Source organism: Aphelocoma coerulescens, chromosome 4A, assembly GCF_041296385.1.
Source record: "Aphelocoma coerulescens isolate FSJ_1873_10779 chromosome 4A, UR_Acoe_1.0, whole genome shotgun sequence".
NCBI classification, from domain to species: domain Eukaryota; kingdom Metazoa; phylum Chordata; class Aves; order Passeriformes; family Corvidae; genus Aphelocoma; species Aphelocoma coerulescens.
This window is the reverse complement of record NC_091018.1, coordinates 17,528,726-17,538,811: the sequence shown is the minus strand read 5'-3', so window position 1 is coordinate 17,538,811 and position 10,086 is coordinate 17,528,726. Positions and strand designations below refer to the sequence as shown.

Genomic DNA, 10,086 nt, shown 5'->3' with positions numbered 1-10,086 from the left:
AAGTCTTTAAAAAGTATTCCATCTCCTCTGGTTGTCATAGCTGCCTTGCTGCATAAATATTTATCAGATTGTTTAGTTTCCAGTCCATTTCAGTGTGGACAAGAATTCAGAGCTGTTTGCTGGTTTCACAGTCAGTTGGAATAGAAGAATCAGCACTACTGAGCTCAGGGAAGAAGCTGCAGCTGTCACTGGTGGTGCTGTGAGGGCTGCACTCCTCCCTTCCAGCTCACTGAACCCTGGGCCAGGCAGGTGCTCAGCAAGTCAGCCTGACCACGTGTCTGGGACTTGGCTATGGGAAACCTGGGACTGAGCCAGTGGGGAATCCTGTCTGTGTGAGTGTGGGGTGTGCAGAGAGCCAAACGAGGACCCCCCTGGGTCACTGGAGCTGCCACTGCAAAGGGGCTTTGGTCCCAGCAGTGACAGTCTGGGGTGCTGCACGTGTGACCCCGGGAGGGGCATCTGAAGGGTGACACAGGGGAGTTTCTTAACAGGAGGATGGATCTCTTTAGTGTAAATTCTCTATTTAATGGTGAACTTAAATCAGTTCGTCTCTGTGAGACACTGCTTTCAGATCTCTAATGCCCAATGTGCTGCATGTTGCACTAATACCTTTGAATCCATAAAAATCCAGGTCTCAAATGCCACAGAAAATTCATCTGGAGTCACAGTTTTGGAGATCCATGCTGCATCACAGCAGTGGGGGACTGTGAACGAAGCCACAAACTCAAAGGTATCCATCCTGCCTGCAGCATCTCCTTGGAGCCTGCAGGGCTGGCTTTAATTACTGCTCAGTTCTGACTTGCACACACACATAAACAGGTAAAGGTGTCACACTGCACCTGATGAGAAAGGTCACGTTTGCCCAGCAAATGCAAGGAGATAATTACATACAGCCATAGAAGGCAGCAAGCACTGAATGTGGGTTTGCCTACAGCTAGAATGGTTTGAATTTTTTCCTTGGAGATACTAATTTTGATTTCTTTTATGCTACAGCCAGCACTGAAGAGCCCAGATCAGATAAGTTACAGACTCTGCTTATAGTACTCATCTCTTCCTGCACATTTTTACACAGTACATTTTATTCCAGGCTTAGTATTTACCAAAGGGTTTAAGTAGAGCAAGAATTCCTCTCCTAGTTGAATCAGACTATAATTAACTGCGTTTCCAGTGGCCATTCCCAGTAGGTTGTTTGTGTGCAGTCAGACCTTTGCAGGTGTTTGCTGGTGCAGATGCAGGCTGGTTCAGGTTATTTTACTAGGCTAAATGCTGCTTTACAGTTCAGTAGCCCATCGAGGGTGTCTGTGGTTTATAAATCTTTTTAAACCAGCAGCAGCTCCTGTAAAAAAAAAAAAAAAGCGCTGTGCATTCCTCCCCCAGTGTTACCTTTTCATTGATCCCTGGTTTTTTTCAGCTCAGAGATCCTGTGTGCTCATCCCTGTGAGCACAGATGGCTCCAGAGGGTGGCATTGCAGCAGTAGTTTCCTATTTACACATCATTGTGGATGCTCCAGGGTGTGCTGGACACTGGTTCTGTACTGCAGAGTCCTCCCTGCTTCTGAGAATGTGAATGGATCCTCTAGGGCAGGAAGCCACAAATTTGCCCCCTTTCTCCAGCCTGTGCTTTATGCCCTTTTTTTACCCCCTAATCTGATAACTTCTTGACCGTTTGGGGAGGAGCAACAGAGCAGAGGCAGAAGGGAATTGCTGTGTGAACTGGAGAATGGGTCCAGGGAGAGGGTGATTCTAAACCGACCATCTGGGATTGATGGGATTGTGGCTGCAGGAAGCCTGCCCTGGGGAAAACATCCTTGCTGAGAAGAGTCCTGGAAGGGGGCAGGGCAGAGAAGATACCAGCTCAGCTGCTGAGCCCCAGAGCCCCTTCTACCCCCTCTCACCCAGAGGCACCTGCAGCAGGAGCAGGGCCTCTCCAGCAGCTTTCCACTGCGGGTGCACCTCCCACCAGACAGTGTGGGAAGAGCTTTGCTCCCACTGTTGTGGCTGCATTGAGCATTTGGGAGAGGCAGGAAAGAAAGAGGGGCCGACCTGGCCACTAACACTTAGAAGTGGCCACAGTAATCAGAAATCAAGGTAATTGGAAGAGGGCTGAAGCTCATTAGAGGCTTGGGCGGAAGTTTTTGTCAAGTAGTGCACTGGAACAAGGGAGGAAATACCACAGCCACCCCTGTGCTGAGTCAAGTGTGGCCCCAACCAGGTATTGCAAGTCCCATAAGTGCACCCATGTGCTTGTACCATTCAGAGATGCTGCACTGACTGACCCACACAATGTGTAATGTTTCCTTAGGGTTAAAAACCCTAAAAGTAAACAAATGACCCTCATTTTGGAGGCAAGGGATATAAATAAACACTGAAGGTCAAGGTGTACCCAGGGATTCTTGAAGAGACACTTTTGACCTGGTGATGACTTTACCTGCTTCACAGTAGATGCTTCAGTGCCATGAATCCTGCTGTGACAGCCTGAGGAAGGCAGAGAACAGCAGTTCTGGAAAACTGCTGCCAAGCATCATTAGCAACAATGGGCGTATCTAAGACAGCTCCATCAGTGGGGAGAAAATTTTGGACAAAATTATAATTGCATTCCTTTAAAGCCCCTCTTCCAGTAGCCTCACAGGTTCTGTGCTCCTCTGCTTCGCTAAGACAGTTAATTACCCAGAGCTGCAGACAGAAGCACAGACATGTTTCTCTGTAGCACAAGCAGCTTACAGCCTGATTTTCTAGAAGCGTCTTAGGGCAGATTAGTTTCATTCCTGTTGCAGGTAACTGTAGCAGGACATGTCAGGAGAGAAAAGAACCAGCACCTACATTTCACTGTTAGACAGGACCATTATCAGGACAATGCTCCGCTCTTATCTGGGCCAGGACTTTGCTAATGTCCTGCTTGGCAGAGCAACTTGTCCTTAGCCAGGAAAATGGGCTGTTACAGCTTTAACAGAGCAAGTTCCTTCTTCATGCCACCATCTTTCTCTTCACATGCTGGTTTCTCTTCCAGAGGTTGTTCCGCCTTACAGGTGTGACAGGGTTTATCTGAGAACATAACCCCGTGTTCCTTTCCCCCCTGGAACCTGAATGTTTCCCTGCCCCAGCAGATCAGATGCCACACGAGCTCAGGACACATTTTGGTGACAATGTTTCTGTGCTGCTTCATCACTCCAAATCTGTCATTATGCAAGCAGTTTGATTTTTGAGTGGTAATTCTAGCATCAGATCTGCTTAGCAACTGCTTAATCTTCTGGTGTTTTGTGGACAACCACTACCACCAACAGGCTGTTGATCTGATCAGTTAAAGGAGTTCCTAAATGGTTTTTAATTTGTCCAGCGAGCTTCACAAACGGAGCAGTCAGCAAACTGTATGCCCATGCTCAGTTGGTACAACATCCTTGTTCCCCTGAAGTCTCAATTTTCTTCTCTTCTATGCAGTTTGAAAGTAAAAAGAAATTTAGTATTTAAAAACCTTTCTGTCAGCCCAGCTAAATGACAAAGCAGATTCAGGCACAGAAGTACTGTGACACTCCTTTAACCACATTTTCTTCCAGGGAACACTTCTTTTCAGGAGTAGTAAAAATTATACTAGTTGTCTTTACAACTTCTCTCTGATATTTAAACTGCATGTTAAAACCATAAAAAGAAGCTCTATATTAGCTGGACTATGTATTTTCTTTGCTGTCTTTATGTCCAATACAAGAACAATTATGTAGCAGCACATAAACCCTATTGTTTGTAAAGCAACCTCCCCACAATTCAAGTCATGATCCAAAATACATTTATGGCGTCGTGTCATCAGGCCAGGGTTAAACCCAGGTTGTTTTAACCTGGGTTAAAACAACCCAACCAAAAGCACTTTACAGTGGCTGAGTTACAGCTCTAAATAAGCCCACTTCCTTTCTTTTATTTTCTCTTTTATTTTCAGTTTTTTTTTTAGATTTCCTTTTTCCACTAGGCAAGCTCTCAGGCACCACCTTTTATACCAAAAAAGGCAATTTTTTCCCCCCTAAACCACTGTCAACACTTCAGTTTGCCATAGAGAGACCACATCAAGAGTTGCCAAGATCAGCACCAAAAAAACCAGGTCTGGTACACAATGAAGGACTCTACAAGAAGGTCTCAAAGACAAGAGTTCTTTGCAACTCTCTGTTTATTAAAAATATATGTCTCCTTGGAAGAAACACTGTTAACCAACTACTGTTGTCATGATCGATTCGATACTGTCAGCTATGCCACGGAGTACATCATCTTTTTCTCCACGTGACTTGATAAAGGGAGACAGGCTATTAGGAAAAAACAGAAAAAAGAAAAAAAAAAAGACAAAAAAAGATAGGAATGTGTGACTAGCACCTTAAGGACTTTTGTTTCACTTACTCCACTTCTTCAGGGACCGACATTTATAGCAGCTGGAGCAGGACCAGCGGGGCAGGGGGCTGGATGCCCGACAGGAATCCATTGCCAAAGTTCTGTGTGCTCCTTTAGGGTCGGTCCCACCGAGAGCAGAATCCTTCTGCCCTCCACCGTGCTCAGGGCTGCAGCGCTCTGTCCTGGCCCCAGAAGCTGCTCGGTCCCTGCAGGGCTCCTTGGGATGCAGGATGGGCAAAGGAGGCTCCTCCCCAGGCAGCACACGGACAGTCTTACAGCAGCTCTGGCTCCCCCTGACAGCCGTGGCCTGTGTGCTGGGCACTGACTGACACACTGAGAACCATCACCCTGGGGAGAGGGGACCACAGCTCGTCCCTGCCAAACAGGGGGAGGAGAAGACTTACCTGCTCGTGCTTGGATAGTGACCTCCTGTGCTGTGGCTGTGTGGCACTGGCTGGGGAACAGCCTTCACCAGCTCTTTGTAAGGTGGGAGCACTCGTACCTGAACTCTGGGTACCCAGCACACACTCCTCAAAGGCCACATGAGTGTCCCCCAGCTCCACACAAGGATCTGTTCCCACACTGGAGCCCCACTCAAGCACAGAAGCCAAAGTGTCCTCCAAGACAGACATGTCTCAGCTTAGGGCCAAATGTCTCGGTGCCAACAGCTACCTCCCTTGAAAAATGCCAGTGCCCAGTGCGTGGGGCAGCTCTGCAGCCCCTGCCCCTGAGCCTGCGAGCTGGGGCACCACTTCAGGGCTCTGGGGTGGCCGTGGGAGAGGCAGCAGAGCTTCAGCAACAGGATTCACGCAGAGATGTCAGAGACAGAGCCAGGCAAGGTGGCCACGCTGGCACCTGCCAAGCTGCGGCTCCCGGCGCGACAGGCGAGCTCCTGCTGTGCTGAGGGACAGCCCTGCTCTGGGAGAGCCAGCCCTGGCACCCACACACAGCAGAGCCGGGAATTCGGCACGGAGCAGGGAAGAGAGGAAGTTTTTCACTTCTGTTACTGATCTGGAAAATGTGAGTGTCCATCCAAGGCACAGCTGGGGGCTTTTCCTGCCAGTGGCCAATGCAGAAGGGAATGCCAGTGTGCTGCCACAAGCCAGAATGGGTCATTCCACCTGCACCCACAGGTGCAGGGCCAGTCCAACATCCCAGGTTTTTCACAGCAACGCAGGACAGTGAGTACATTTGCTCCATGTGGCCAGTAAAGTATTTCTTAACTAAACACCACAGATCTAGATTCTATTTACAATAGAGCCAGCTTAAAAAATAAGTTAAAAAACTGGTTTTTATACCCATTCAGTTCATCATTAACAAGAGAAAAATGGAATAATAATAATAATAATAACAATAATTAAAAAAGCCAACACAACAACACAATATGGTTTTGGTTTAAAATCAGCTTAAAAAAATAGAACCAAAAGGAAACCTCTCATGCAAACACATAAGGTGGTGTGTAAAACAATGTGCAATTTAATATGTAGTATCATCCATTCTCTTGCTCGCAGCCTCCTGCTCAGTCTCTGTCTCCCAGCCTCTCTCAGGCCAGCTGCTGCTCCTTGCTCTGGTCCCTCCTGCATGGGCAGTACCAGTCTCTGCCCTGTCTCAGACCCAGGGTGGCTGCAGGGAACTGGCCTGGACGGGAGAAGTTTCCAAAGCACCTGGTACCGTTTTGAGCTCTTCCTGCCCAAGTGGACTCCCTACGCCGAGTGGTTGGGACAGAGGAACTGAGAGAACCTTGCAATAATACAATACCTTTTCAGAGAGGTCCCTCAGATTTCCTAGTCCACATACATATATATATATAATATATATATAATATCTCTCTCTATATTATATATAAATTACATATACAGATAAATAAAATGCTTTCTGCTGCCCACCTGTCGCACTGTTCAGAGCTGCTAGACAGTCACACTTGGAAAAATGCCCCTGGAGCTCTGATACCAGCTCAAGTGTTCAGAGTCCATTGTTTCACTTGTTTTCTTACATTAGTCCTTAGCTGCCTCCTCCCATCTTGATTCTTTGTTTAGTTAATAATAATAATAATAATATAATAATAATAATAATAATAAAAAAACGACCTTGAATGGGTTCTCATCTGTCTCTAATGGAGCAGTGGGAAGGTCCATGCAGGAATGGTGGGAACAGTCACGTGATGAATGATATGAGTTCATCCCAACAAAAGAAACAGGACTAGAAAACTCAATTTTGCGACGATCTAAAAAAGGGAGCAGGAATAGTTTTCATATCCCTCCCCCTCGGGGCAGAGGGCTTGGATGGGGGGGACTTCAGAGATCTTCTGCTCACAGGGAAGCAGGTGGGAGACATCTTCAGAGTTTCTCTGGGGACGGGACCCAGATGTAGTGCCCAGACTGATCCTCAATGATCTGTTTGATTTTGCTGTAAATTTCTTCAAGAGAGTCTCCTTGTACGATGGCTGGAAGAAGAGAGAACAAGCAAGACCTTGAGCACCAGGCAGCACTGCCATGAGTTCCTGCTGCCCCAAAGGGCTGGAGGGCGCAGCCAGCAGGGCCTGACCCAGGCGGTGTCAGGGGCGCTGCAATGGGCCCAGCGACACAGAGGGTTAAAGCAGCACCTCGGCAGGGATTAGCCAGCACTGATCCTGGCTGGCAGAGCTCCTGGCTGTGTGCAGGGCCGGCTGGGCTCTCCACACCAGGCTGCTAATCAGCTTTGCAAACTGTGTCAGGCACCGCTGTGGGGCTGTGGCCGGGCCTGGCACCACCACGGCGGCACTGAACTGGAGCGAGGGAAGGCAGGGCTGGGGCAGCTCAGTGGAGTGCACCAAGCACCTGCCCTGGAGTGCCAGCTTTGTCTCTTCCCTCTGGTTTTCCTTCTGGCCTTTCCTTCCTTCCTTTCCTTCTGGGCTCCTCGTGTTTGCTGCTTCCTCTGCTGTGGGGTGGGAATGCAGCGCTGTCAGGCTGGGAAAGGCCAGCGTGCGGCCACTCTCCCAGCAGCAACTCCTGCCCAGTCCTGCTGCTTAGCACAGACACAGCACGAGGCATTTCACTGTGCTTCTTACATCACAGGAAGGGCCAAAGATTTCTGGTAATCCAGCCTGCCTCTGTAACCCAGCCAAGACCATCCTCCAGCATCTCTGTTCCCTCATCCTAAACTGCTGGCACAGAACCTGTGACAGTGACCATCTCTCTGCCCACTACCCAGTTCTTTCAACACATTTCAGCCAACAGCATTCCTTTCCCAAGTCAACATCAAACTCGCCCTCCAAGTGCACAGTGGCATGTTGAGGGCCTGCAAAACTGAGGCAGGTCTTCCTGGAAGAACAGTCAGCAGCTCTGGAACTGCTGCCCAGCTGGAGGTCTGGGGAAAGCTCACCCTGTTTGTACCCAAATATTTGCCCAGCTGAAATAAATTTTTAGAAAACATCCTGCTTGGGGTTTTTCCCAGTAGCTGGTAGGTGGGTAATACAGAGTTTGGCAACATTATCACTCCTCAGCTTAAGAAGAAACAGCTACTGCACTGGAGAAAAGATGGAAGACCAGTTTCTCAGCCTCTTCACTTGCCTGTGGTTTTCCAGAATTAATCATGTTACAAACATTAGTTTCTTAATGCACAAGGATGCCTGTGTCATGAGCAGCTCATCTCAGCAGGCACAAAGTGTCAGCAACCCCTGACTGGCTCTTCAGCAAAGACTACTTAGGAAGCAAGCCAAACTTCCAGTCTTTTTTGGTAGATGTTTTGTAATTAACTCAGGACTGTCTCCACCATTTAGGTCACTAATTTTTTATCTTTCCTCTTTAGAAATTTCTCTTTTTGAAAATGCTCCCCTTTTCTCCCATGCAGGGAGTTTACTTCCTGTAGACTTGTGGCACCCTGAAACCCTGTGCTTCCCCTGCCCGGGGATTTTTAGACTTTTTATTATTGTTGAAATTGGCAGTAAGCTTGCACAAACTCAGAAAATCCTGCCTGACAACTTGTCTCCTCCTCTACGACTGGTTTACTCCTATCCACTGATCTTGGAGCAGTCCCCTTGCAGAGCCCTCCTGGCAAAGTGCCATTTGGTTTTTTGCTTTGATGAAGCTGGATGTTTTCCCATGACCCTGCAGTAGGACAGTGCTGGTAGAGAGGTCACAGCTGCCAGATGGAAAAACGAAGTAAATCAGATACAAGCCTGCTCAGGACACTCACCTGTAAAATATTCTCCAAACTCTTGCTCAAGTTTCATGGCTTTGTCAAAGACCTTGTTGGCCTGTTCATACGTCTGTCTCCGGTTCATCTCCCTGCCACACACAAAAGGGAGAAACTTTTTAGCTCTTTTTCTTAGCAATGAACAGAAGCAAAAATAGCCCACAGAGCCAGGGTGCCTGGGAATCCTCTGCTCACAGGAATGGAAGCTGTGCAGGACCCAGCTCTCAAAGGCAGGGCCCTTCCCCACAGGCTCTGGGCTGCCTTGGCACTTCCATCTCAACTTCCACCAGTTCTTCCCATTGCCACCTACCCCACCTCCCTTCACCATAGCATGGAAGTGAATTCAAATTCAGACAGTTCCCTAAATTTGTGAGACCACTGCAGAAGTCTCCCTGCTTGCCTAAGTTTTCTCATCTTTATAAAACAAAGAAATAAACAATTTGGCCCCTTCTGACTTGAGAAGGGGTTTTCTGAGGCCCCTTGGTGCCAGCAGAATTTGTTCTGATCTCAGGGTCAGTCTCAAGCTGTTGAATCTCCTCACAGACAATATTCTCTGCTGCTGCTCTCAGCACAGTTGCATGCTCAGTTCTCACATCCTTTCCAGCCTGCACTACCCAGGGCCAGGAGCAGCAGGACAAGCAGCTGGAGAGGCACAGAACACAGTGCTGCACTTACATGAGGGCTTCAATGGATTTTGGTTTGATGAAAATGGCAATGGGATAAAGTTGTGCTTGTCGCAACCTCTTGATAGCATTGCCAGACACATCCAGGATGCAGTGCTTCCCCTGGAAAGGAGACAATCAGGATCAGACCTACCCACACAGTCTACTCCGTGTGGGAAGCAGCTTGCTCATACAGATGTTCCTAAAAAGGGAGGAGCCACAGAAATGAAACCCCAGTCCTGAGACACTAGCCAGCTCCCGGTGGCCTCACATTCCTGCCTGCTCAGGGCAGGACAGCAGCAATGCAAAGGGACTGAACCTTTGTCTGGACACGTGAAACTATTTACAAGCCCTGGGTAGCTCCAGGACTCCTCCAGAGGAACGCTGCTGCTTTGAGGGCACCCTGGTATCTTTGTCCTGTGAGCTCCCAAGCACAAAGCTGGGCCACCAGTGCCAGGGTTTTGGGTGGAGTTTGGATGACAGAGGTACCACGCTGAGGTAGAGTAACACAGCTGAGAAAAGCAGGCACATGGCTTGGCAGGACTCTGGAGGGAGGAGAGGCTTGTGGCATACTTGCTTAATGTGGTTACAGCCCTTCATTAACAACACAGGGAAAGGAGGGGAACTGCTGAATGCGTGTGGGTTCGGGCTGGATGCATCCCGGTCCCAGGAATGCCACCTGACACTCACCCTCTCTGCCACCGCTCGCACTGACTGAATGCTGGTCCCATAGAGATTGTCATTGAACTGCCCAGCCTCTATGAACTTGTTGTCCTGGATGTCCTTCTCCATCTGCTCCCGGGATACGACAAAGTGGTAATCCTGTCCGTCCACCTCGTTCTCGCGCCGAGGCCTGGTGGTGTCTGGAGGAGAGCGGGCATCAAGA

The 10,086-nt window shown here is 48.7% G+C and overlaps 1 protein-coding gene across 6 annotated transcripts in view; it reads right to left on the bottom strand.

Annotated features, from left to right (window-relative positions):
• Nucleotides 1-5,753: 5,753 nt before the first annotated feature.
• Nucleotides 5,754-10,086, bottom strand: part of DLG3 (discs large MAGUK scaffold protein 3) — a 76,041-nt gene continuing 71,708 nt past the window's right edge. For 5 of the 6 annotated variants that reach the window (XM_069015502.1, XM_069015499.1, XM_069015503.1 and 2 more), the window contains 4 exons: nt 9,891-10,063; nt 9,214-9,323; nt 8,539-8,630; nt 5,754-6,808 (listed from right to left, as the gene is read on the bottom strand). In XM_069015502.1, the coding sequence (XP_068871603.1) occupies nt 6,702-6,808; nt 8,539-8,630; nt 9,214-9,323; nt 9,891-10,063 (482 nt within the window). In that variant the 3' untranslated portion in view covers nt 5,754-6,701. The remainder of the gene's footprint in view (nt 6,809-8,538; nt 8,631-9,213; nt 9,324-9,890; nt 10,064-10,086) is intronic. The other variant, XM_069015501.1, reaches the window with a different exon arrangement.